Source organism: Symphalangus syndactylus, chromosome 23 (assembly GCF_028878055.3).
Source record: "Symphalangus syndactylus isolate Jambi chromosome 23, NHGRI_mSymSyn1-v2.1_pri, whole genome shotgun sequence".
Taxonomy (NCBI): domain Eukaryota; kingdom Metazoa; phylum Chordata; class Mammalia; order Primates; family Hylobatidae; genus Symphalangus; species Symphalangus syndactylus.
Genome location: NC_072445.2, coordinates 18,808,651 through 18,835,877, shown reverse-complemented (window position 1 = coordinate 18,835,877; position 27,227 = coordinate 18,808,651). Strand labels below are relative to the sequence as shown.

At 33.8% G+C, this 27,227-nt stretch overlaps 1 protein-coding gene across 12 annotated transcripts in view; it reads left to right on the top strand.

The window, feature by feature from the left end:
• Positions 1–27,227, top strand: part of SUPT3H (SPT3 homolog, SAGA and STAGA complex component) — a 562,387-nt gene that overhangs the window by 359,325 nt on the left and 175,835 nt on the right. For 10 of the 12 annotated variants that reach the window (XR_010119259.1, XR_010119262.1, XR_010119261.1 and 7 more), the window contains 3 exons: positions 2,382–2,468; positions 5,927–6,017; positions 16,978–17,117. Coding sequence is in view for 7 of the 12 variants with exons in the window: in XM_063633191.1 (XP_063489261.1) it covers positions 2,382–2,468; positions 5,927–6,017; positions 16,978–17,117 (318 nt within the window). In the remaining 5 variants the exon portion in view is untranslated. The remainder of the gene's footprint in view (positions 1–2,381; positions 2,469–5,926; positions 6,018–16,977; positions 17,118–27,227) is intronic. The other 2 variants (XR_010119263.1, XM_063633192.1) reach the window with 1 other exon arrangement.

Genomic DNA, 27,227 nt, shown 5'->3' with positions numbered 1-27,227 from the left:
GCAAAAATTTGCAGGAGGAGTAAACCAATGCATAATAACACAGTTGACCCTTGACCAACTTGGGCTTGAACTGCATGGTCCCACTTATATGCAGATTTTTTTCAACCAAACATGGATGGAAAGTAGTATTCCTGAGATGTGAAACTCCTCTATGAGGAGGGCTGACTTTTTGGATACACAGGTTCCACAGGGCTGAGTGCAGGACTTGAGTATTTTGGTATGGGGGTAGCAGATGACTTTTGTATGAGTTACTTTAATTAGCTGATAAGATTTCTGTCTTCACTTGGTAGAGAAGAGGAGGTCAGAGTTTGAGAGAGGTAATTTTGGGGTTTGGGACACATCCAGAATAGGCAGGCCTTGGTAAGGTAACGTAGTGATACTTTCAGTTCCAGAGACATACTAACTAGACAGAGGTCCAAGGCAGACTAGGGAGTGGTACCAATGCTAGTCCTAGTAAGGATATTATGTTGGTTGAGATAAATTAGAAAATCAGGTAAATAAAAAACAAAGATAAACTTTTCCTGCTACATACGACAGCATAACCAGATCCTTACAGTGGTCATGTATTGGTTCTGAAAAAAAAAAAAAAAAAAAAAAAAAAAAACAGTGATTCCAAATATCCAACTCTTCTGTGTCTTTATTTTCTATTATCATACTTATCCTGGCTAATATGTTTGTAAACTGATACTTTAGAGAATGTTATGAATAGAGATTATATATATGTAGTGTGCATAAACTGTTGATTAATTGAGAAAACTATTTAGGGATACATATTTCTCCTGATCCTTTCTTAATGTGAGTAAAATTACGTATGTCTGTATAGTGTTTTTCAGATTTCAAATGATCAGCATTCTTCATTTAAGAAAATAAATTTGCTATGTATGTGTCCAGACAAATGTATATATAGCCCATATTCTTCTCAACACTGATTGCCTGTATTTTAGACTGTGATAGAAATGTTTTTATTTGAAAAGCACGTGTACATATATTTCCCTCACACTCTACCAATTTTTAGGAAAAATATGTTCATGCCTGCTGAAAACTGTTAGTTTCTGAGTAGATAACATCATCTTTTTAAAAACCTCCCCCTCCCCCAAGGTTTCTTTTTAAATGGTTCACAGTTAAATTTAAATTTCTGTATTTAGATAGGATTGTGTTTATATACCAACCGCAGTATCCAGGAAATTCAGTGGTAAAGCTGACACATAGCGAGTTTATAGTCTATTTTGTAGTCTGTGTATTTAGAGAAGGTTTGAAGCTTACTTAGCAAAATGGATTAAACATTGAAGCAGAATTTCTTTAGCACAAATGTACTATTTGATTTCATATATTTGTTAATAGTGTGTCACTTTTTAAAGATTAGTTCTCAAGAAAATGTGTTAGGTTTATCTTTTAAAAGAAGGATGCATTCAGGAACAGCTTTTATATGTAAATATTTTTATAATATTTCATATTGGATAGACTTGGTTTGGTGCAATCAGTATGATTTGGTGAAATTTGGAAGAAGTTACAGACACATTTTTATAGTGTTTTCTGTAGCATCTTTATTTTTTTCAGATGGGCATATTTTATGTTGCTTCCAACTAATCAAAATAAGAAATTGAGTTTGCCTGTGCCAAAAAGTGTAACTATCATTTTTCACATTCTTTTATTTTCCAGGTCATTTTTAAGTAAGATTATGTTTCTAGGACTTACGAATTCCTGAAAAATCTTGACTTCGTAGATACAAGGGGCTAGATGAACATTTCAGGGGGAATCTAACTTTTTGTGCAGTAATGTTTTGTGTTGTACATTCCAGATACAGTTAACTTTTTGTGTGCATGTGATTAGTATGGAAAGAAATTAATGCAGTCCAGTATTATGATTTATGGACTGAATCCTTTACCCACTGAAGACTTGCCAAAACTAAACGTATTTTTTTTCCTTTGGATATTAGAAACAGCTACTGTTTTTGTTGCTCTTTTAAAGTTCTGAATGGGCCTATTTCAAATCAGAGCAGCATGGGAGCTCAGATTAATAATATACTTATTCAACTAGTGATACTGAGTGAAACCATTGCTCACATGAGTATGAAGGATAGAATTTCATGAAATTATTTTCAGGTGCATTAATGCATTTCTGGAAGCTGTGTATGATTTTTCTTTTGCATGAAAGAAAAGATTTCTGTTTATTGTATTGGTTACAGGTGGGCTCATAATTTAATTGCATGTTTTATATCTTAAAAACATAAGACATTTTGCTCTTAAAAGCAGTAATGTGATTGCTGGATTATTCCCAGAGGTTTTTAACTCTTAGTATATTTATCTCTCTAGAGACATCATGACTGTACTATATATAATTTATATTACTGAGAAAAATTTCTGAATTTTCATTATTGTTAGTTACAGCAAGCTGCTGAAGTTTCTCAGCTGCGGGGAGCAAGGGTAATCACTCCTGAAGATCTTCTGTTTTTGATGCGCAAAGATAAGGTAATATAACATAATTTTATTGTATTAAAATCCACGTTTTGTTTAACTGAACTTGCATGTGGAAACTATATATCCTTGTTATATAGCTTTCAAATTAAAATAATAACTATTGAACTGATGTTTTAGTCTTCATAGTTTGTACGACAAAATGGGTTTACAAAAGAATTGATATTTATTATGTGGACAAAAGCACTTATATAAAAACTGTGCTAACAGTGAACCCTCACTTATCCTTATGTGTCTACGTGGACACTTTCATTGCTACATGACACTCACTAAATATTGGCTCTATGTTCTGTTGTCACAAGTGGGATATAACTGAATGGCGTATTTATTTTTCTCCTCTTCTTATAGATTAACATTACCAGGATTATAGACTTTCCTAGAGTAATTTTTTAAGCCTGAAATACAAAGTTTAGTCTGTAGCTCTACCTTATTGAAAAATGCAAATTAATTAAGATTAATTTTCTATGGGATAAACATACACCATAATTTCTGTTTTTGAACAAAGACCTACCTTTCTTACTCTTTCAAATCTGGTATTAAAATATTTAAGCTGATATTTGTGTGTCTAATTTTGCCATAATTATTTTTCATGAGTAGGTAGTCAAAAATATTCTCTAATATTTTACATGTTTCAGTTAATCAACTCTTAGACGATATGAAGAATATTACTAAATGAAAATCTTCACTATTAAGAAAATAATTATTTGGTATAGGGTATCTGTATGATTTAGTTGAAGAAGCATTTTAAGACTCATGAAATTTCAAGGTTGTATGATTAGATGGAGAGACTGTAGGATTTTTTAAAGTGAAAGTTTCTGCCTAGGGTGAGGCAGTCTTAGGTACAAGGTGCCAGATGCAAAGAAACTATTGAAGATATCAAATAATGTGCATGTAAAGAACTGTAAAATGCATTATTTTTCAGCTATTAATAGAAATCTTGAACCTGAAGGTCAGGAACGAGTGATAATACATTCTAAGTGTAAGCATACAACAAGCTACAAAGGATTATCAGTTACTTTTAAAATTAAGCAGCATTGTGGTCTAATAAATCTAAAGAAGGCCACCATTAAGACCTAACTATCATTCATCAGCTTTGAATTTCATAGAACTACGTTTTTCGGGTTACAGATTGTTTTCCATAAATATAACACATAAACCAAATCTTCTATCAAAAAGATAAGATTCTCAGAAAATTAAAAAAAAAAGTAAAAAGGAATTTATTGACTTTTAAAGCAGCTATTACAAACTCACTGTGCAGGTATTTGTAAGTTAATTTTTTAAAATAAAATTTCATCTTGAGTATATACCAAATTCTATAGCGTAAGTACAGTCAGCTTGGTATGAAGACTGATAATACAATCTTCAAAAAAACTTAGAACTTTATTTTATTTATTTATTTATTTACTTTGAGATGGAATCTTGCTCTGTTGCCAGGCTAGAGTGCTGTGGAACCATCTCGACTCACTGCAACCTCCGCCTCCCAGGTTCAATAGATTCTCCTGCTTCAGCTTCCCAAGTAGCTGGGGCTACAAGCGCGTGCCACTATGCCCAGCTAATTTTTGTATTTTTAGTAGAGACAGGGTTTCACCATGTTGGCCAGGATGGTCTGTATCTCCTGACCTCGTGATTTACCTGCCTCAGCCTCCCAATGTGCTGGGATTCAGGTGTGAGCCACCACACGCGGCCTAAAACTTTTTATAAGATTAAAAAAAGCATGCAGGCATGGTGGCTCACGCCTGTAATCCCAGCACTTTGGGAGGCCGAGGCGGGCAGATCATGAAGTCAGGAGATCGAGACCATCCTGGCTAACACGGTGAAACCCCGTCTCTACTAAAAAAACTACAAAAAATTAGCCGGACGTGATGGCAGGTGCCTGTAGTCCCAGCTACTCGGGAGGGTGAAGCAGGAGAATGGAGTGAATCTGGGAGGCGGAGCTTGCAGTGAGCCGAGATCGCGCCACTGCACTCCAGCCTGGGCGACAGAGCAAGACTCCGTCTCAAAATAAAAAAAAAAAAAAAGCAATTACGGTCAGGTGCCACATGATGAACTTTTTTTCAAAAATGTACTGCAAATACAGCAGTAGTCCCGTAAGATTATAATGGAGCTGAACAATTCCAATTATCTAGTGATGTCATAGGTTTCATACTAACATTGTAGTGCAAAGCATGACTCAACTTTGTGGTGATGCTGGTGTATACCTCTGCACTGCTGATGGTATAAAAGCCTAGCACATAAAATTATGTATAGTACATAATAATTGATAAAGATAATAAATGACTGTTACTTGTTTATCTATTTATAATACTCTTCATCATTATTTTAGAGTGTACTTGCAAAAAACACTTAACTGTAAACCACCTGAGGTTGTTCCTTCATGAGATATTCCAATAAAAAAGCAGTTATCAAGGGAGCTGACAGTTCCATGCATGCTAGTGCCCTTGAAGACCTTCCAGTGGGACAAGATGTGGAGGTGGAAGACAGTGATATTGACAATCCTGACCTTATATAGGCATAGGCTTGTGTGTGTGTGTGTGTGTGTGTGTGTGTGTGTGCATGCGTGCGCATCTTAGTTTTTAACAAAGAAGTTTAAAAAGCTATAAGAAATTTAAAAGTAGAAAAAAGTTTATAGAATAAGGATATAAAGGAAAACATTTTTGTACAATTGTGTAAGGTGTTTGTGTTTTAAGCTAAGTATTACTGTAAGAGTCAAGTTTTTTTAAAATTAAGTCTATAAAGTAAAATAGTTACAGTAATTAAGCTAAGGCACATTTATTATTGAAAGAAAAATTTTAAATATAGTATAGCCTAAGTGTACAGCTTTTTAAAAAATAAAGTCTGCAATAGCATGCAGTAATGTCCTAGGCCCTCAAATTCACTTGCCACTCATTCGTGGACTCAACCAGAGCAACTTCAAGTCCTACAAGCTTTATTCATGGTATATGCCCTCTACAAATGTATCATTTTTTTTGTCATTTACATGGTATTTTAACTAATTTTTCTATATTTACATATGTTTAGATACACAAATACTTACCATTTTCTTACCCTTGCATACGGGTTTGTAGCCCATGAACGGTAGGCCGCACTATGTAGCCTAGCTGTGCATTAGACTGTTCCATCTAGGTTTGTGTAAGTGTATTCAATGATGTTCATAAAATGTTGAAGTCTCCTGAGGATGCATTTCTTAGATCCCCATTATTAAGCAATGTGTGACTGTTGTGATTTTGGAACATCCGAATATTTGTAAATGAAAACTGCTTTTTTAAAAGACTTGTATTTTAGCCTTTGTGTTCGATGACTACCTTTTTATGTCATAGCCATATGCTAAGGATTACTTTATTTTCTCTGATATCATGGGGTGCAAGTTTATTAAATTTGGTTATAATAGTCTTTAATCAGTAAAGTGAATATATGTATAGATTTTCTTATTTACTTATTTTATATTTTAATAGAAAAAACTTAGAAGATTGCTAAAATACATGTTTATCCGAGACTACAAATCAAAGATTGTCAAAGGCATCGATGAGGATGATCTTCTTGAAGGTAACCAAAACAAAACACAAAACTAAAACATGAGCTTATGACACATGTGTGCTGGATAACACATTTATGCAATTCCAATGTAGATATTCTCGAGAACTAGTTAATTTTGTTTACTGTCAACAAATCAAGTGGAATACCCTTGCAAAAGTATATATTTCTGATAAAACATATTATACCATGTTACCTATTTAATATTACTACACTTCTCGTAGAATCTAATTCTTGAAAAATAGTTCTGCAGATGAATTGAAATGTTTCTTTTTATGGAGCACATAGTGAATGCAGACTTAGAGTAAAACAGACATGAATTCCAATCAATACCAGTTCTCTGCTTTCTTTGTGTGACCTTGAGGGTCAGTTTCCTCATTTATGTGGAGGGAAATTATATTGTGTAACATGTGGAGTGCTTACAAGAGTTTAGCATACTATATGAAAAGCACTTCATACATGCCTGCCACTGAATAAATGATAGCAGTTAACACCATACTTCAGACACCATGAAGTTTGGGGTGGTAAGAGTAATATTCAGTTTTCCTAAACCATCATATTAGTTTGATGTCCTCTCATTCATTTCAAATCTTCCCCCTTCATTTGTATTTTCCAATTTTGTGTGTCTTACAAAAAGCACACTAAAACTTTAAAAAAAAAACAGTTGATAGAAATTATAAAGTAAAATATTCAGGTAGAACACATCTAATCTTGATGTGGGACTTCTGAAATGGCTATGTAAGGAGTATGGCAGAGTCTCTCCCCAGTGAAACACATTTAACTGGTAAAATTTTTTTGAAAGAATCATTTAACATCTGTAGAAATTGTCCTAAGCACATACAGCAAGCAGGGCAACACGTATTCAAGATCAACTAAATCTTGTTAAGAACAGTATTGAGAGTCTGTTGCATTTAAACCATGACCTGCTCACATGATCACTCTTCACCATTCTTGCCACCTTAACTCAGTGTGACAGAAGCTCTACTCTGAGTGAGTGTAGCTTGCCCCTCCAGTTCTTATTCTAGGGCAACAATTTTACCCCAGAAGGGGCAAGAGGTAGGCATCTCTCATCTCCCTCAGCCCCATGTTGCAAAAGCTTTATTCCAGGCAGGCACAGCTGAGATGACTGGGGCTCCCTTTTCTCACTTAACCTCGACTCATAGGATAAAAGCTCTACCTCAGGCATGGTGGTCTGAGAATACTGGGCTCTGATTGCCACCACCCTAGCTCTCATAGAGAACGAAGCTACATACCAGAATAGACAAGCCTAGAAGTCTAGGGGTTGCTTCTCTTTCCAGATCCCCATTCTCAGATCCAGGGAACTCTTTCCAGGAGAAGTTAATTGCAGGTCCAGCCTCAGCTTCAGTACAGTGGTACAGAGGTTCAGCTCAGACCTTAGGAGCAGAAAGCTCTGCAGCTCTTCCACATCACTGCTTGGAACAGAGTGTGTGGAAGTTCATACCTAAGTTCATTGTAAAAATAACAACAACAACGAAGATCCTGGTGATGAGTGATTAAGAGGGGACTGGTAGCTCCGTGATACTGGTAGCAAAAAGCAAAACAGTGGGTCAGCTAGATGTTAAACAAAGAAAACAAGGGAAAGAGATAGTTAAAAAGAGCCCTGCTGCAGTCAGAGCAAAACTTAGAAGCTGGCAACATTTCACAGGGGCCCAACATTATTTAGATCAATCAATCTCTGGAGCAGTTTATGCCCAAGGATATTATCAGAAACAGTGGAGCAAACAGCTGTCAGTTAGTGGGGGCTAACAGCTGTATGTGATAACAGTAGAGGCAGAACAGCCGGAAACTTAATGGGGAGATCAGGGAAGGTAACAGCCAAAGAACCCCTGACTAAAACTGCAGTCATCTCTGGTTATGGAGGAGACTGTTTGCATACTCAAGGCTGCACCCTCTGAAGAACAATATCAGAGGCTGCATACTGCAAGGGAAGAGACCTCATTGTACTAGTTCAGCCAAGTCATGAAATAAACAATGACAAGCCCCAGGGAGGGGAGGGAATTATTTAGATTTGCTACACTATATTATCTAAAGTGTCCCTTTTCAACAACAACAACAAAATATTAGATATGCCAAGTAATAGGCAAGTGTGATCCATAAAAAGGAGACCAAAAAAAAAGTAGACAATAGAAACTGCTTTTTGGAGGCCCAGATGTTGGACTTAGCAGACAAAAACATCAAAGCAGCTATTATGTATGTGTTCAAATAACTAAAGGAAATACAATTTTAAAAAAAGGAAGATGATAGTAGTGTCTCACAAAGTAAAGAGTATCAATAAAGACAGAATTTATTTTAAAAAATAGAAATTACGGAGTTCAAGAATACAATTACTGAAATGAAAAAAATCAGAAGGGCTCAGTAGTTGTTTTCAGCTGGCAGAAGAAAGAACCTGAACTTGAAGACATTAAAGAATATACAATCTGAAGAAAAAAGTGAAAAAATAATAAAGAAAAAACAGCTTCAGAGAAATGTAGAGTACCATTAAGTGTGTAAAAATACACATAATGAGAGTATCAGAAGATGAGAGAAAAAGAAGTAGAAAAATATTCAAGAAATAATGACTGAAAACATCCCAAATTTGATGAAAACTACCAATCTACTAATTCAAGCATATCAACAAGCTCCAATTAGGATAAACATAAAGAAATCTACACTAAGACAGTTTTACCATAAATGTGGGAAAAAAAAACAGACAAAGAATCATGAAAGTCACAAGAAAAAAACATATACAGGGGGACCCTGACAATATTGATGGCTGACTTCTCATCAACATAGAGATCAGAAGGCAGTGGGATGATATATTCAAAGTGCTGAAAGAAAAAAACTGTCCATCGAGAAACTTATATCCAGCAAAACTATCTTTCAAAAATGAATGCAAAATATATTCCCAGATAAACAAAAACCAGGAGAATTTCTTGCTATCAGACCCATATAAGAAAAGTTTTTAAGGCTGAAAGCAAGCTGCACCAAATAATTTGAATCCACACATTTATAAAGATAATTAAGCACATAAATATAAGAGAAAGTATAATTGTCTAAAAGCAAGCTGCACCAAATAATTTGAATTCACACATTTATAAAGATAAGTACATAAATATGAGATAATATAATTGTATATTTCCTTTTTAAAACTGATTTGTAAAGCAGCTATATAAAACACTGTATATAAAAATTGTGATGTTGGGTCTGTAACATTTGGAAATATATTTGACAGTAATGACATGGATGAGGTAAGTGGTAATAATGCTGTACTGGGGTAAGGAAATAGCACCTCAAGTTATAGAAAGAAATGAAAAGAACCAGAAGTGGCAAATAAAATGGTTAATATGACAAACTATAAGTATATAGTTGGTCTACTATGAAGACATAGACCACTGAAACTGAATCAAGAAGGAATGGAAAATCTGAACAGGACAATAGCAAAAGGTTAAATTAGTAGCTTAAAAATTTCCACAAAAGCTCAGTCACAGATTATTGCACTGTTGAATTCCACCAAATGTTTAAAGAAGAATACCAATTATTTCCTAACTAATTCTATAAAGGTAATATAGATTGAGCCTGATAAGAAAACCAAAGATATCACAAGAAAAGAAAACCACAGACTGCGATCTTTTTTAATACAGATGCAAAAATCCTCAACAGAATGCCATTAAACTGAATTCAGCAAATATAGAAAGGATTATAAACCGTGACCAAATGGGATTTGTCATAGGGATATAAGGTTGTTTTAAACTTAGAAAACAATTCATGTAATGCATCAAATTAACAGAATAAAGGAGAAAAATCACATGATCATCTCAATAAATGTAGGAAAAGCATTTAACAAAATTCCAAAAGTTTTTAATGAGAGGGGCATTCGACAGACTAGGAAGAGAAGGAAACCTCTTTAACTTGATAAAGATGATTGCGTGGACTGAATGTTTGTGTCCCTCCTCACCCTCTGAATATATATGTTGAAGCCTAATTCCCAGTGTGGTAGTATTTGGAGGTGAGAATTGTGAGAAGTATTAATAATTAGGTCATAAGGATGGAACCTTTATGATTAGGGCATTTCGGAGAAGAGACACAAGAAAGTTTGTTTCCTCTGTTTCTGCTGTCCACCATATGTGGATACAACAAGGTCATGTCATCTGTAAGCCATGAAGCAGGCCTTCACCGAACACTAAATCTACTGGCATCTTGATCTTAGACTTCCCAACCTCCAGAACTGTGAGAAATAAATGTTTGTTGTTTAAGCCTCCCAGTTTATGATGTATTTGTTGTAGCAGCCTGAGCTAAGACAGACATATATGGAAAACTCACACCTGACATCATACTTAATGGTAAAAGACTGTATGCTTTCCCTTATAAGATCGAGAACAAGACAAAGATGTCCATTAATGGCACTTATATGCAATATTGTACTGAAGGTTTTAGCCAGGTGTTTAGTCAGAAAGAAAAATGAAGGGCATCCAGATTAGAAAAAAAGAAGTAAAACTACCTCTGTTTACAGATAACATGATTTTGTATATAGAAAATTCTAAGAAATCCAATAAAAACTATTACAACTAATAGACTGGTTCGATGTATTTGCTGGATATAAGAGAAATATGCAAATATCAAGCATATTTTAATATATCAGCCATGAACAGCTCAAAATTGAAATTAAGAAAATGCCATTTACAATAGCATCAAAAAGAATAAAATATTTTGGAATAAAATTACTAAAGACCTGCAAGATTCATGTACTGAAAACTACAAAATATTGTTGAAATAAGGCCTAGATAGTAATGGAAAGACATCCTACGTTCATGGATTGGAACATTCAATATTATTAGAGTGTTAATACTCTCCAACTTGGCCTACAGATTTCATCTGCTTTTTTGTAGAAATGAATACACCATGATTCTACCAATCATGAATACGCTGATTCTACCAATCATATAGAAATGCCAGATTCTGATATGGAAATTACTCATCTAGGTCATAAGGGAACTAGAATACCTAGAACAGTCTTAACAAAGTCAAAGGACTCATGCTTGCTGATTTCAAAACTTACCATAAAGCTACAGTAATTATGATAGAGCAGTACTGGTATAAGTGTAGACATATTTGTCAATGAAATGGAATGGAAAGAGAGTTCAGTAATAAGCATTTAGGGTCAGTTGATATTGACAAGGATTTCAAGAGAATTTGATAGGGAAAAAATAGCCATTTTGACAAATACTGCTGGAGCAACTGGATATCCACATACAAAAGAAAGAATTTGGGCACCTACAACAACAAAGTACACAAAGTTAACCCAATATGGATCATAGACTTAAATATAAGGGCTCAAACTATAAAATTCTTAAAAAGAAATACAGGAATAAATGTTGATGACTCTGGAGGAGGCAAAGCATTCTGAATGTATGACACCAACAGCACAAACAGCAAAAGAGAAAGGGAAAATTGGACTTGATCAGTTATTTCAAAGTCAAAACAGTGACCAATAAATTAACTGATCAATTTTAAAACTTTTATGTTTCAAAGAGCAACATCAAGAAAGTGAAAAGACAAACCACAGAATGGGAGAAAATTTTTCTTATATATCTGATAGGGTACTTTTGTATAGAATATATCAAGAATGCATGCAACTTAACAATAAAAAGACAGTGGCCCAATTTAAAAATGGGCAAAGGATCTGAATAGACATTTCTACAAAGAAGATTGACTAATGGACAATAGACACTGAAAAAGATACTTAAAAATCATGCGTATAAATAATCCCAGCACTTTAGGAGGCTGAAGCGGGTGGATCACTTGAGGTCAGGAGTTCAAGACCAGCGTGGCCAACATGGTAAAACCCCGTCTCTACTAAAAATACAAAAAATTAGCCAGGTGTAGTGGTGTGTGCCTGTAATCCCAGTTACCTGGGAGGTCGAGGCAGTAGAATACCCTGAAACAGGAGGCAGAAGTTGCAGTGAGCCATGATTGTGCCACTGCACTCCAGCCTGGGCAACAGAGGGAGATTCCATCTCAAAAAAAAAAAAAAAAAAAAAGGCATTAGCCATCAGAGAAATGCAAATCAAAACCACATTGATATAATACTCCACACCCACTAGGATGACTGTGATCAAAAAGATAAAAACAAGGCCGAGTATGGTGGCTCATACCTATAATCCCAGCATTTTGGGAGGCTGAGGCAGGAGGATCACTTGAAGCCAGGATTTTGAAACAAGCCTAGGCAACAACGCAAGACCCCATCTCTAGAAAAAAAAATTTAATTAGCCAGTCTCAGTGGCATGTGCCTGTGGACCCAGCTACTCAGGAGGCTGAGGTGGGAAGATTACTTGAGCCCAGGAGTTTGAGGCTGCAGTATGCTATGACTGCACCACTTCATTCCAGCCTGGCAACAGAGCGAGACCCTATCTCTTAAAAACAAACAAACAAACAAAATGATAATAACAAGTGCTGTTGAGGACATGGAGAGCTAGAACCTTCTTACGTTGTTAGAGTATAAAATGGTGCAGACAATTCAGAAAGCATTTTGGAAGTTCCTCCAAAGGGTAAACATAGATTTATCAACTGAACCAGAAATTCCATTCCTAGCAAAAGAAGTGGAATAAGATAAATGAAAATATGTATTCACATAAAAATTTGTACATGAGTGTTAGCAGCATTATTCATGATAATAAGGAAATAGCCTAAATGTCTATCAATGGATGAATGGATAAATAAGTATGGAATATTCATATAAAGGAATATTATTTGGCCATAAAAAGGAATTAAACACTGATATATGCTAAAACATGGATGAACCTTGAAAATATTAAGCTAAATGAAAGAAACCAATCACAAAGACCAGATATTTTATTCTATTTATATGATATGTCTAGAATAGGCAAATCTAAAGTGACGAAGTGTAGAGTAGTGGTTGCCTAGAGAGTTGGCGGAGGGGAGGATTGAGATAGGGAATCATTTAAAATCCCATCAAAATCCTCCACTCAAACCCTTACCATTGATTACATTACAACCGAATCCCAACAAGCAGCAAAAAAAAAAAAGGGGGGGGATACTTATGGTGAGGGGAGTAATGTACCAACATAGAGGAAGCTAAGACAGAAAGTAATACCTGCCAGCAAAATAGTTGGGATTAGATGACAACTTAAATTTTAAAAAGTAAGGAGAACAATAGTGGGACTCAAATGTAGCACAAAAGAGATTTTCTAGAGTTAACACACAGTAATTCACAAATAACTTAAATAACTTAATAATTTTTTGTTCAAAAAGTCACTCTTCAGACCCAATTAGGGAGAATAAAATGCAATAGTTATCTCAACGCACACAGAAAAATGTAAAGATATGAAAATTATGAGGGAAAAAGGTAAGAGATATAGAGGATAAATTCAGAGGAGTTAAGATGCATATGATAGGCATTTCAGAAAGTAAAAGTAGGAGATGGAGGAGAGGCAATTATTAACAAATTATAGAGCTAAGAAAATCCAAGACTGCAGAGTAAAAAAGGTTGAGTAGATAAACACCTGGAATGTCTTAATAAAATTCTTGATCTCTAAACATAATGAGAAAATCTTACAAAAGCTCAGCCTCCTCTACCTCCAAAAAAGGAATTATTAAATGAATCACATTATCATTGCACTTCTCATGTATAACACCAGAAGCTAGAAGGCACTAGAATCATATTTATTGATTCGTGAGAGGAAGGGACTGCAATCCAAGGACTTTATACCCAACCAAGATAAGATATCTGTCTGCAGTACTAAAGAAACATATTCGACAATATGCAAATATCAAGTGCAGAAAGTAAATCATCCATAGATCCCATTGATAAACTTCAAAGTTAGAAAAAAGAAAGAATAGGAAAGAAGTATTTTGAGTAGTTAATCTTGTTTGGACTCAGTATTTATCTGTAATGATACAATATGTGAGAACATGCAATATAAGTGCTAAATTTCTTGAAGTACTGGTGAAATTCTGTTAATACTGTAAAAATAATACCCCTTTTCATCGGAAAGCCAAAAGTTTAGAGATAGAGGGAGAAGGGGTGAAGTAAAAATTTTTCAAAGGTCTATTGATAGGAAGCTGAGAGGGAAAATGAAAGTGTTCTGAAGGTCTCTTGATACTGGAAAGGGGGGAACGTTAGAAGAAAAAGTTACTTGATCGGGAAAATGTTACCTCTTGGTAGGGGTATAATTGATATTTTAAATAATAATGGAAACTGTTGTTTAAAATATGTTCAAGCAATGTGTTCAACCAGGAAAAAGCGAGGTAAACATTAAAGGAAATGGAAAAAGGGATGGTAAACATTAACAGAATAGAAAAGTATATTACAATTTCAAATTAACAATGAGAAGAAATGGAAGGACTGTCAACATGGCCAAACCATTAAAAATGAAGAAAGGAAAAGGAAAAAACAAGAGTATGAAACAAATACCAAATATAAAGCAAGAGAAAATAATAAAAATGAAATATATCGGTCATTGCAGTAATTATGAAATGGATTAAATTCTTACATTGAGACATTATAAACAACCACAAAAATAAAACTTGAAGATAAAGAAAGGTTATAAATAATGCGATGAACAAATAAATGGTAAATAAATGCATACACAAATGCAAAGAAAGCGGAAGTGGCAATATTAACATCATGCAAGCTATAATTTAACATTAAAAGCCCAAACAGGATAAAGAGGAATATTTTATAGAAGGATAAAGGGGAATAATAATAATAATAGAACAGGATAAAGAGGAATAATTATAGAAGACACAATTTTTGACATAATAGACCCATAAGCACTAAATAGTAAGTAGTAAATCAGCAAAATAGCAAGATATGCTTAGACCTGTATTTATCTGGAATAGAGGGTCTATGAATTTTTTCAATATATCTACAGAACATTTACAAAACTTAATTGTAAAATTGGCCACAAAGTGAACCTTTACAAATTTAAATAAGAATAGATATCTGATAGGATCCATTCCATCTGTGTGAGTGGAGAGAAGTCATCTCAAACAAAAGTTAGAAAAGATGAACTTATTTGACAATACAGAAATTAAAAAAAATTTTTTTTTTGAGACGGAGTTTTGCACTTGTTGCCCAGGCTGGAGTGAATGGAGTGATCTTGGCTCACCACAACCTCTGTCTCCCGGGTTCAAGCGATTCTCCTGCCTCAGCCTCCCGAGTAGCTGGGATTATAGTAGAGACAGGGTCTCTCCATGTTGATCAGGCTGGTCTCAAACTCCTGACCTCAGGTGATCCGCCCGCCTCGGCCTCCCAAAGTGCTGGGATTACAGGCGTGAGCCACCACTCCTGGCAAATTTTGAATTGTTTAGTGGCAAAAGATGCTTTAAAATTCATAGGTAAATGAAAGACTAGGATAAACATTTTTAACTCAGATAACAAAGGGGTAATATAAAAGAGCCCTTTGAATTGTTAAGAAAAAGACAACCCAGTTGAAAATGGGCAAAGGATAAAAATAGACAATTAACGGAAAAGCTTATTCAGATAGCTGACAAACATGGGAAAAAATGTTTAGATTCATTAGGGAAATTAAATATTTTAACCACAATGATATATCACTTTACATTTATTAGCCTTTTCTCGTGGAGAGACAAGGCATTCCTCATTACTCTTGGAAACTTGAAGGGTTAATGCACTGGTAAACAATCTCTTAACTTCCATTAAAATGTTTGTACCTTTTAACTCAGTAGTTCCATCTTTGTGAATCTATGCCATAAACATTAAGCCAACCATACAGAATGCCATGTGGATGGGATGTTTATTACAGCATTTCCCCCGGGTAGTAAAAACCTGAAACAAAGTTTATGCCCATCAATAGGGGATTGGCTGGAAAGCTGTGGTACATACATACTGTAAAATATTACACAGCTGTTAAGAAGGAATCAGGGCTGTACCAGTTGACTTGGAGGGATTTTTCTCCCTAATTAATGAAGAAACATGAAGTGCAAGACAAGAAAGAAATAGAAGGAATATCATAAGAACCCTTTTCTAGAAAGTATAAATGAATAAAACAGCTCTATAAATGAATGTATTTTTATGGCTATATGAGCATGGAGAATACATATTGGGTGGTATTAATATGAGTTACAAGATTTTGAGTTGGAATTTGGCTGATCATGTAAAAGGGAAGGAAATGGGAAAGAGTAATCAAACAAAAATGATATGTGATATCATTTCAATATATTTTAATTTATAGATGTTTATAAAACTTTTTGATGTAAAAATTTAAAAGAAATGATAAAAATGAAGAAAAATGATCTATGGACCTAAGATAATAATATAGATTCTTATATGTATATAGTTGTTAATGTGCTTAGAGATATATATTTTTTAAATCTTCTGTAACCTTAAGTTGTCAAATTTTAAAAAATATATTCAGATATCTCACAATAATTGTGCTTTTTATTAAGATTTCCTTTGTGTTATTCATTTTGCTATTATTTTGTTACATAAAAGTTTATGGCTGTTTAAAATTCCTTTTATTACTAGATACTATTTCACCCTGTCTCCTTTAGTGTTTTTGGTCTTGAGCTATATTTTCTAATGTTAATGTTACTAGTTCTGCTTTCTTGGCTTGTATTTGCCTAGCATATCCTTATTCATCATTTTTTGTATTGTCATTTCAGAGGTGTTATAAATACTATATAACAGTATTCTTTTTCCAAATCTGAGCACACCGCTCTCTCCTTTTTATAAGGGATTTAATTAGCCCTTTCACACTTATTTTGGTAATTGATAATTTGGTTCTATTCTCTCAGTCTAATTTGTGACATGAAAAATTACTTAATTCTGTATGACTTATACTTTTATTTTGAATGCAAGAAATTTTTAAAGATTATTTTCAGAGAATCCCAATTCTGAATTTGGTATACTATATTTAATACATGTAATAATTAGTGCTGATGTAAACCTATTAAGAACATTTCTTTTTTTCTTTCCCTTGACTTCATGAAGACAAATTGAGTGGCAGCAATACTGCGAACAAAAGACAAAAGATTGCTCAGGACTTCCTCAACTCTATTGACCAGACAGGAGAACTTTTAGCAATGTTTGAAGATGACGAAATTGATGAAGTTAAACAAGAAAGAATGGAGGTATAGTACATTCTTCCATTTTTACAGAAATAGAACAATCATTGCAGTGCCTATGCTGTTTGGTTCTATTCTCATGTTTTTTGTTTTTTTTTTTTTTTTTTTTTTTTTTGAGTCGGAGTCTCTCTCTGTCGCCCAGGCTGGAGTGCAGTGGCGCTATCTCGGCTCACTGCAAGCTCCGCCTCCCAGGTCCACGCCATTCTCCTGCCTCAGCCTCTCCGAGTAGCTGGGACTACAGGCGCCTGCCACCACGCCCGGCTCATTTTTTGTATTTTTAGTAGAGACGGAGTTTCACCATGGTCTCGATCTCCTGACCTCGTGATCCGCCCGCCTCGGCCTCTCAAAGTGCTGGGATTACAAGCGTGAGCCACCGCGCCCGGCCTCTATTCTCATGTTCTTTAAATGTTGTCTGAAATCTCTAAGTCAATGGTTTTATGTCTGATGGTAGCGATGTGCAGAGGATTAGCCCCTGAAATGGGAGTCAGATCTGCCTTCAGCATCAGCTTTGGGAAATGACTTCTGTTTTCTGTTTCCTTATTTCCTGTTTTGAAAATGATTAGGTTTCCCTACTCTGGATCTGACATTTACTGATTTTATTTTATGAAGCTAACTTCTAATTAAATATTTACCTTTTTTGTTTCAAATCATCCAGTTTTATTTGTAAACAAAACTAATTATTACTGCTTTTATGTTGGCATATATAGTGTGAAGAGCTATTCTGCCAGCTATAGTTGCAGGCTGTGATTGGACTTACTAGCTAGGGTAGTACCCAGGGCAATTACATGCTTTATATCACTGCAAGACAAAATTAGTGACATGTATTTGGATTGCCTGGATATGTCTTAACAATGAATTTGAAAATTATATGTCTTCTATTTACCTTAGCTATCTATACATAAAATTATTATTTCTTTAAACACTAAAGGAAAAATTTAAAGTAAAATGATTTATTTCATTTGAGTGCCTTCCAAATTACAAGACAGTATTTTCACAGTTCATATTGCTATTATCATACTTTCACGTATGAGGAAGCTCCATTTTCCCCTTCTCTTTCAGTTGGGCAATGGAGGTAATTTCAGAATTGCAAAAGATTGTGCTAAGTGCCAACTTTTTTATAGTTTCTATGCATGCTGAAAATATAATTATTTTATGTTAAACTTTGGAGGAGGTCCAGTAGACATACATGCTTTATAAACTTCAACAACCTTTAAAGAATTAGCATGCTTAGATCATGAACTGTGATCTAAAGGCAGTGTTCTTTTAGGTATCAATTACTTTAGAAATGTGTGGTTATCTTGGTTTGGTACAACTGCAAATGGTTTTAGTTCAACTTTGCCTTGGGCCAAAAACATGCTAAGTTGTCCAAAGCAGATGATAAACATGTATTTCTGATGTCATCATTGCCCAAACAGGATATGGTTGTTTAGTGGCATGGTTTCACTTATGATGCATTACACAAAGAGCAAATATTGTTTATGCTTTATTTTTTAAATATTTTTATATTATAAAAATGGCCACTGAGAAAGGTTCATTAAGGAATAAAGCATAATACATAAAGCATTAGTAAAATTGAACAGGTAACTTTTCAATTTTGATGGGAAGATCTTGGCTAGCCAAACCTGTTGCCTAAAAGGGCATTCCACAATCAAGAAGAGAAGAAATGGAACATTTTGTAGCTCTATAATAGCAGGCTACTGTAGACCTAGAAAAATGGGGGTCAGCAGGGTACTAAAGTCAATAAAATATCTGGAGATGCAGGGTAGAAAAAGCTTGGGTACTTATGCAGTCTGTACACTTCTTCTTTATAGTTATGTATTACATACTGGTAACCAGGATAATAAAATATCAGAAGTTGATAAAAATAGTTACAATGAAAGTCTTCATATGTACAATAAACATGAGACTGGCAACTTCATTAAGCTTTGTATCATAACAAAAATCTTCTCTGGCCAACATAACAGAGTAGCTTTTATATTCTACTCATCCAAATAACAGTTTAACTGAAAAAAATATTCTGGGCTTGTAGACATAACTTAACTGTAGACAGTAGAAAGTGGAACCGTTAAGAGCATAGGCCTTGCCTGCTTCTAATTTGATAGGTTATAGTTTCAACAGTAAACCACAACTGTGGCAGTTCATATGAAACCACTTTGGACTCAGAGACTACAATCTCTTGCTTTTAAAGTTCAGTAGAATAATCAGTCCTGGCATCATTCAGTGACTTAATTTTCGTCTAAGCATCACTTATGGTTGCAGAAACTTTGTTTACTACCTTCTCCCTTAGCATGTATGAAAATGGTATAGACCTACCAACAGGCTTAATTTTAGTTTTCTTTCTTCTTTATAGATATAAAAACTCACTTGGTATTCTAGCTTCTTCTCAAAACATTGAGCAAACATACAAAAAACAGCCTGAGTTCTTTCCTATTGTTTTCAGCTGATGTATGTGTGCTTGGCTTTAGTTTCATCCATAATTTACTTCAATACTATTAATTTATGTGACTTGAAATATAAAAAAAAGGCTGAATTTTTACATCCATTTTGCCTTACTAGTTCATCATCGTGATAGTTAGCTAACTCTTACACATTTATTTTTCTCTAGCACCAGGTTCTAGCACTTGGGCATACCTATAGTAGAGATCCATGATCTCAGAACATCCTTTTAAATGATGAAATAAAGATTAAATAATGCTCACAGTTGCTTTAGTGTATTTGAGGGACTGAGAAAGAAAAGCAGAGAAATACATACAACTATAGCTTCCCTCGCACCCACCTCCATCCCAAAATAAGGCTGGTGTGTCTAAGTGTAGTTAATGTTTCTTTCATTCTAATTTTTTCATCTAATCAAATATTTTGTGGCTTTGTCAACCAAAGACCAAAATACAGTCACTAAAAGCTTCAAATAGCTTTGAGTTTTCTTGTCAGTGAGGAACTGTGGTCACCCACGGAAGAGCTGTGCCTAAGAACCTGCTTTGCTGCTTGTAGAGGAACCTGAGAAGCTCAAGTTTGTCATTAATCAAGTAAACTATCTAGTCTTGTAAGCCACTAAGTTTGTAAAGAGATATAAACAATGGGTGCTTAAAAAGTTGAGAGAACTCTACCTTCAGAGTAATCCTCAAATTGATAAAAGTAAACAAGAGAGCAAAGATTAGAGCTTACCAGAGAGAGCAGCTTTTAAACAGTTTGGGGTGCAGAAAATCCCTAGTGACTTTATCTCGTGTTTTCATATCAGAGGCTTAATAGTGGAATCTAGAGAGAAAGCAGAGTGATATACATAACATTTAAGGCAGCTTAAAATTTGTTGATAATAAGCTTCAAATTAAATAAGGTGCCAGGTAGTCATCTGAATTTGCTTAACCTGAAATGAACTGACCATAGATTTGAAAACATATAGTTTCTCATAAAGGCTGAATAATAAGAGAAATCAGGTATATCATTCAGTTGTGCCCAAGTGTAGCATGGTTATGATTCCTGGGGATTTTGAGTCCCAGGGTTATGGTTTTTGGAGATAAGTGGACTAGAAAACTCATTGAAGAAGAAATAGGTGGATGCCTGTAGAAGTTGTCCATCTTCTCCTGTTTTTGAAGTCTTTCTGTCATTCCCATTTCTACCTATCATGATTTCTTTTAATTATAAGGAAAAGGAAAATAAAATGCCTGTAAAGCTAACAGTCCAAAAATATCTTACATAAGACTTACTATAAAAGAAAAAGGCTAATCCCGGTAAGATAAACATTCACAAATACCAGAAAAGTTTAAAAAGTTGAGTTAAAAACTGAAACTCTTAAATATGTTATAATATATGGGACTTTGAAATGAAGATAGAATTATATACTACAAAGATCTATGTAGTTTACATATGTACATAACACATGTATGTATATATCTATGTATATACATTTACATATGCAAATTCATATACAGACATGTATACACTATACCCATATATACATATATAGAAATAGAAATGTAATTTTTCTAGATTATTTAAAAGGTAAAAGTTAAAGAACAATCAGAGGTATATCATACAAACCCTGTAATACTGGTGGTTACAATATTAATTTCAGAGAAAAGAGAATTAAGGAGAGAAGCTTTAAAATGGAATAAAGGCGATAATTTTATGTTACTAAAAGATACGCCTATAGTGAAAATATAGTAGGTGCAAACTGTTAATCATCAAATTCCAGAGCATTGAAAGCTTCTGGTATGTGGGGAGAGGTCAGAGAAATACATTTGTTATGGAGACTAGAACACACCATCCCAATCCTTGACTGATTAATTCAAGGGGAAAAAAAGACTTTAATAAATATCTAAGTTTATCTAATAGATGCATATATAATGTTTTATAAATGAGCAATAGTCTTAAAATCTTACCCACATAACTCCAAGGATTCCATGGGTCTCTTCAGGCAAGAGAGAAGAGGTTTGGTGGGGCTGTAGCCTCCATCTGCCCTCACACCTTCAACCAGCACATCTTCAATTTTATGTAATGGCTGTACATATCATCAGTGAAGAAAGTGATTCACTGTTTTTTTAAAATTGAGAATCGTTACAAAACACCACCATTCAGGTGCACGTGGTGGCGTACGCCTGTAGTCCCAGCTATTCAGGAGACTGAGTCATTTGAGCCTAGGAGTTCAAGTCCAACCTGGGCAACATAGCAAGACCTCGTCTGTTAAAAACGAAAAACCGAAACACTGTTCAACCATCCATGAAGAATCAAACTAAATCTTTCTCTGTCTCTGTCTCTCACACCCACCTTCACTCTCACTCTCTTTCTTACTGTCACTTTCTCTCACACACATACAGTCAACAAATTCCAAAAATTCAAAACTTTATAGGGCATATTACTTTACCAGAATGGAAAGAAAACCTAGAAAGTAATAACAGAAGTTAAACTAACAAAAACCTTAACTAACTGAAAATTAAAAAGGGAAAAAAATCAGAGGCAACTAATGAACCAAAAATAAATTTAACAGTACTGTCACAGACTGTTTAGATAGTAACAACGAGAAAAGTCCATATAAAATTAAGTATAGACAAAGCTTTGTTAAAAAGAGAAGCAACTTTTTTGCTTTTAAGTCTTTCATTATTAAATTGGAAATAATGAAAATAAACCAAACATTCAACTAAAGCATAGAAATTTTACAATAAAATAGAGAAGACAGGAAAAATGAAAATACAAAGATAAGCAGAAATAAAAAGAAAACATATAATTAAATTCATCAACTTAAGAAATTCTTTGCAAATATAAGAACAAAGTGGTAGAATGAATCTGTGTCACCTCTAAATAAGAAAAATAAAAAATAAGTATTAGGTTGGTGCAAAAGTAATCGCAGTTTTTGCCATTAAAAAATTTAATTCTAGAATGGCCACTGTTACCACTTTTATTTGCCAGAGTTCAAGGAGCTCTCAATAAAAGGTAGAACTGTCGGCAGAAGACCACAATTTATCATTTTGCCATTTAAAAAGGCAAAAACCACAATTACTTTTGCACCAATCAATACTAAAAATTAGCAGTGAGTAATGATATAGCCATAGATGCTCATATAATTTAGTAACCAATTTATTTATAAATCTTGATGAATGAGTGTTTTTCTAAGAAAATATAAATGTGTAATTTTTACTCATCAGGAAGTACTGAACCTGGATAAATCAGTAACTCAAAGAAATGCCAAATTTTTTTAAACAGTTGTATCCTCAGAAGTCTCTGAATCTAACCCAGTTTATGGAAGAGCTCTTTAATTCATGAAATAGTTAATTATCATGCTATCCAAGCTGTCTCAGAGCATAGAAAAGAAAAAAAAAAGGAGAACTTGTCATTAAATTTTAAAAAGCGAGCATAACTTCAGACAGAGCTCAAATGAATGAAAATTATCATAATACCTTCCTTAGGAATATAGATGCATAAATCTTAAAGTATTAGCAATTTTAATTTGAAAGTATATATAATGAAGAATGTATCACAACTGAGTAGGATTTTTTCCTTGAGTTCAAGTATGCTTTAATATTAGAAAATATATTACTATCATATATCAAATAGCTAGGTCAAATAAGAATAACCATATGATAGTTTTAATTGGTAATAAAAAGAGATATGACAAAATTCACTTCCTAGACTTTTTAGAAAATCTTAATAAACTAGATATAGAAAAGTCCTTCTACTTTATGATAAAAAATATCTCACTTAAATGAACAGACATCATGATAGTTTTAAAAATATTAAGAGTTCTATTAAATTCTAGAATGCCCACTGTTACCACTTTTATTTGCCAGAGTTCAAGGAGCACTAGGCAGTGCAATAAAAGGCATTGCTATTGGCAGGAGACAAAAACTTATCATTATATACAGATAACATAATTTATTAATTTTGGTAATCCTTGAGCATCAATGTAAAAAGTACTGAAGGCAATAAAAGTCTTCATTAAGTCAGATAGACACTGACCAAAATTAGGAGCTTCTTCCATAATTCAATAATACTCAATAATAAATTCGGTAATATTCAGTAGTAAAATTTGAGAAAAAAAGACAGTGTCAATCAGAATAATACAAGAAAAAAATTATTTGGAGATAAACTTTGTATTAACAAAAAATGTAAAAGAAATATGTAATTCATTTTTAATAATGTACTGAGACATGAGTATATAAATGAAAAAGCACTGTGTTCCTGGATACAGACTAAATGTTGTAAATAGCTCAGTTGTTTCCACATTAATGTATTGGCTTAATGTTGTTTAAACAGAAATCTCAGCAAGATTAAAAAAAAAACTCTATAAAGTGATATTAGACTTCATCTGAAGTTATAAAAAATTAGGATAGCCAAGAAATTTTCATCAAAGAAGAGTAGGAGATTGAGTTTAATTTAATGGCAAAACCACAATTACTTTTGCACCAACCTAATACCACCAAATAATATAAGATTCCGTGAAACTACAACAGTCAAAATAGTGTGGTACTGGCGTAAAACCCACAGGCACTCCTCTGAAGAGAATAAATGATACAATTAAATATAAAGAAGAATTAGTCACAATAAAGATGGTATTAGAAATCAGTGGGAGAAAGATGCCAAGACAATTATAGTACTATTGGAAAAGAAAACATAATGATAACTCTTAACCTTATACATGCATCAAAATACATTCCAGAATATTAAAAATTTGGTATAAAAAGTAAAGCCATTTTTAAAAAATACAAATAACTACAGGTAATATGGAAGGACTTTCTAGGCTTTTGTTTCAAAGCTTTTGAGAAATACTATTCCTCAAGATGTTGACAAATACACTGTGGGAGTAGGGAGTGGTCTGTTTTCAAATAAGTTTGTGAAATGCTAAGTTCAGATTTTTAAGAAGTTTCTTTTAGGAATTTTCAGAGGGTTTTGTATGCTAAATTTTATGAATTTTTCAAGAGAGGAAATAGGCTCTATTAAAATATTCTGAAAGGTCACTCAGAGCCCAGTTTGGGGGTGAAAAAATCACAAAGGAAGTGACTTTTAAATTTAATCTTACAAAAATTATGTCTGTGTTTCAAAAACACAAAAATTATTGAAAGGCAAATGAATAAAAATATGACAAAACTATCAGTATCATTTATATAGATCTTTTAAAATCAATAAGAAAATAACATTCTAGTAAGAAAATTGGCAAAGGATATGAAAAACAAGAAGAAATAGAAATAAATATATAAAGTATCTATTTACTGGTGTTGAAATAATGCCATTTTTGTATATAAAATGGTCAAGAGTAAGGTGGGAGTGGTAACACATTAACTGTGGAAATGTAGATTAGTAAAACCGAGAAAGTATTTTAAAATATCAATTCAGTTAGAAGCATTAAAAGCATTAATATACTGCAACCTAGTAGACCTACATTTGGTAATTTCTCTTTAGGTATCAGGAATTTTGTTCATATGCACATTCATATGCACAAAACTGTCCATCACAATTTTTTTCATAGTATTGGAAATGGGCTGAGAACCCTGTTTACCTGATGTTAAGGGAATATTCATGTTTCGCAAGCACATTGAAATTAAGGCTGCAAGGAGAAATATACCAACATGCTAATAGTGGCTGACAGTGGAGGATGAGATTTACAAGTTTATTGAATTTATAAATTTATGATGTTTTGAATTCACATATTTACCATCTCTGTTATGTTTCTCTTAATCCTCATTTGATTTCCTTTGTTCTGCAATTTCTCTTCTCATTTTATTTTTCCCATCAGAAGTATTTACTTTGTTAAGTGGTGCCGAAGGATATGCTTTATGACGCAAATTAAATAGGCTCTTTAGATGCTTGCAGTTAAGACTGAACAGATGAATGTATGAAGCAATATACACGTATAATATGCATCTAAATACAAGTAAATGCATGTTGTAGAAAAAGATGTACCATTGATTTTATCTCGTCTAGAGAAGGCGCTTGTTGCCAGATTGAAATACTAGCAGTTAGAAACTCGTAGTGTCAAATTTTAGACGTAAGAAAGTATGGTGGTTTAGTTGTGATTTGCTAAGTAAGCAGTTGTTTCTTATGCATGTTTTTCCTTTGAATTGTCCCTTGTTTCTAGATGCAAGACAGTGTAAAGAGATAGGAAATAAAATAGATCTTTAGGGAAAACAAAGTTGTCTGTGAATTGTCATACTGAAAGTAATAAAGTTTATTTTGAATTTTATTTGAGACATGATTATATCAGGAAGATTCTAGTTTCATGGGTATTTTTGTATAAATGCAGTAGCATCTATTAGATGCTCTCAATAAATAAATATCTCAATAGATATTAATATTGATGTTGATTTTTAGTCAGCTGAGGCAGGAGAATGGCGTGAACCCAGGAGGCGGAGCTTGCAGTGAGCCGAGATTGTGCCACTACACTCCTGCCTGGGCAACAGAGCGAGACTCCGTCTCAAAAAAAAAAAAAAAAAAAAAAAAGTTTTATTCAGCTATAGTTTGAGTTTGGATTCTCAAATATTTCAGAAGGCTGCTGTTCCAATTTTGAGGATGTGTAGGTATAATATTATGTCATATAATTGAAGAGTAGGAGACTATAACCCTACAATGTCATATAGACCATCTTCAGAGCAGTAATAATGATGTAAAAGTTGAAAACAGTTAATATTTTTGCATGAGGCTATTGATTGCAGTTAATTAAAAAAAAACAATTCAAACAAAATTAAGCAGTTAGGGAAAGGTTTTGTTTCAGATAACAAAGCCCAGAGGTAGATTTGGCTTCAAGCAAGGTTTGATACTGAAGTTCACAATGTACATTGGATTTCTAGCTCCAATTCCCTATTCTGCTTTTCCTGCCCTTTTATGGTTTTTTTGGCCTAATCTTCAGGTCATATTGAATATTTATTTCTCACATAGGAGCACAAATGACTATAGAAGTTTTAGGTCCAGGTGGAGAGATAATGCCTTTATCCCAAGATTGACTCTTCAAAAGGCTTGGGTCACAACATCTCCCCAATCCCTGCCAGTGACAGTAGCTAGTAGGATGAAATGTCCTGTCTGGCTTACCCTAAGCTGTATGCTTCATTCCTGAAGTTGAGTATGCAGTCAGACTTCAGCAAAACCCTGGATCTCTGGAACTTTAGAAAGCAGTAATGGGTGTGAAAAGATAGCCACAAAGGTCCTTCAATGTAAAGGTCTTTAACATTACGGCAGTGTGAATTAATAGAATGATGTCTTGGAATCTTGGCGCTCTGTTCAACTCTCTAGGAAGTTTTCACTAAGACACAATGTGGTAAAAATGAATGCAAATCTTTTTCTTTGGAGTCAAGCAAATCATCCATCCATCCTTTCACTCCTTTATTTATTGAACATTTATTTATTGAGATTTTTTAAGTCAATCACTGTTCTAGGTCCTGAGGCTGTGACTATTAAAAAAAGATAAAATATGGCCTTTGCCCTCACAGTCCTAGAGTAATAACTGACCAATCAAAAGTAAGTATCTAGTAAAGGTAAATACAGCCTCAATAAATTGGTTACTATTCTAATTATTACTATATTTGTTTTTAATTTTGAACCTTCTTAATGGATTATTGGTTTTGTTATTGAGCCATATATTTTCTACTTGCTACATAATTTGAAATTTAGTTTATTCTGACATAGGGCACATTACTT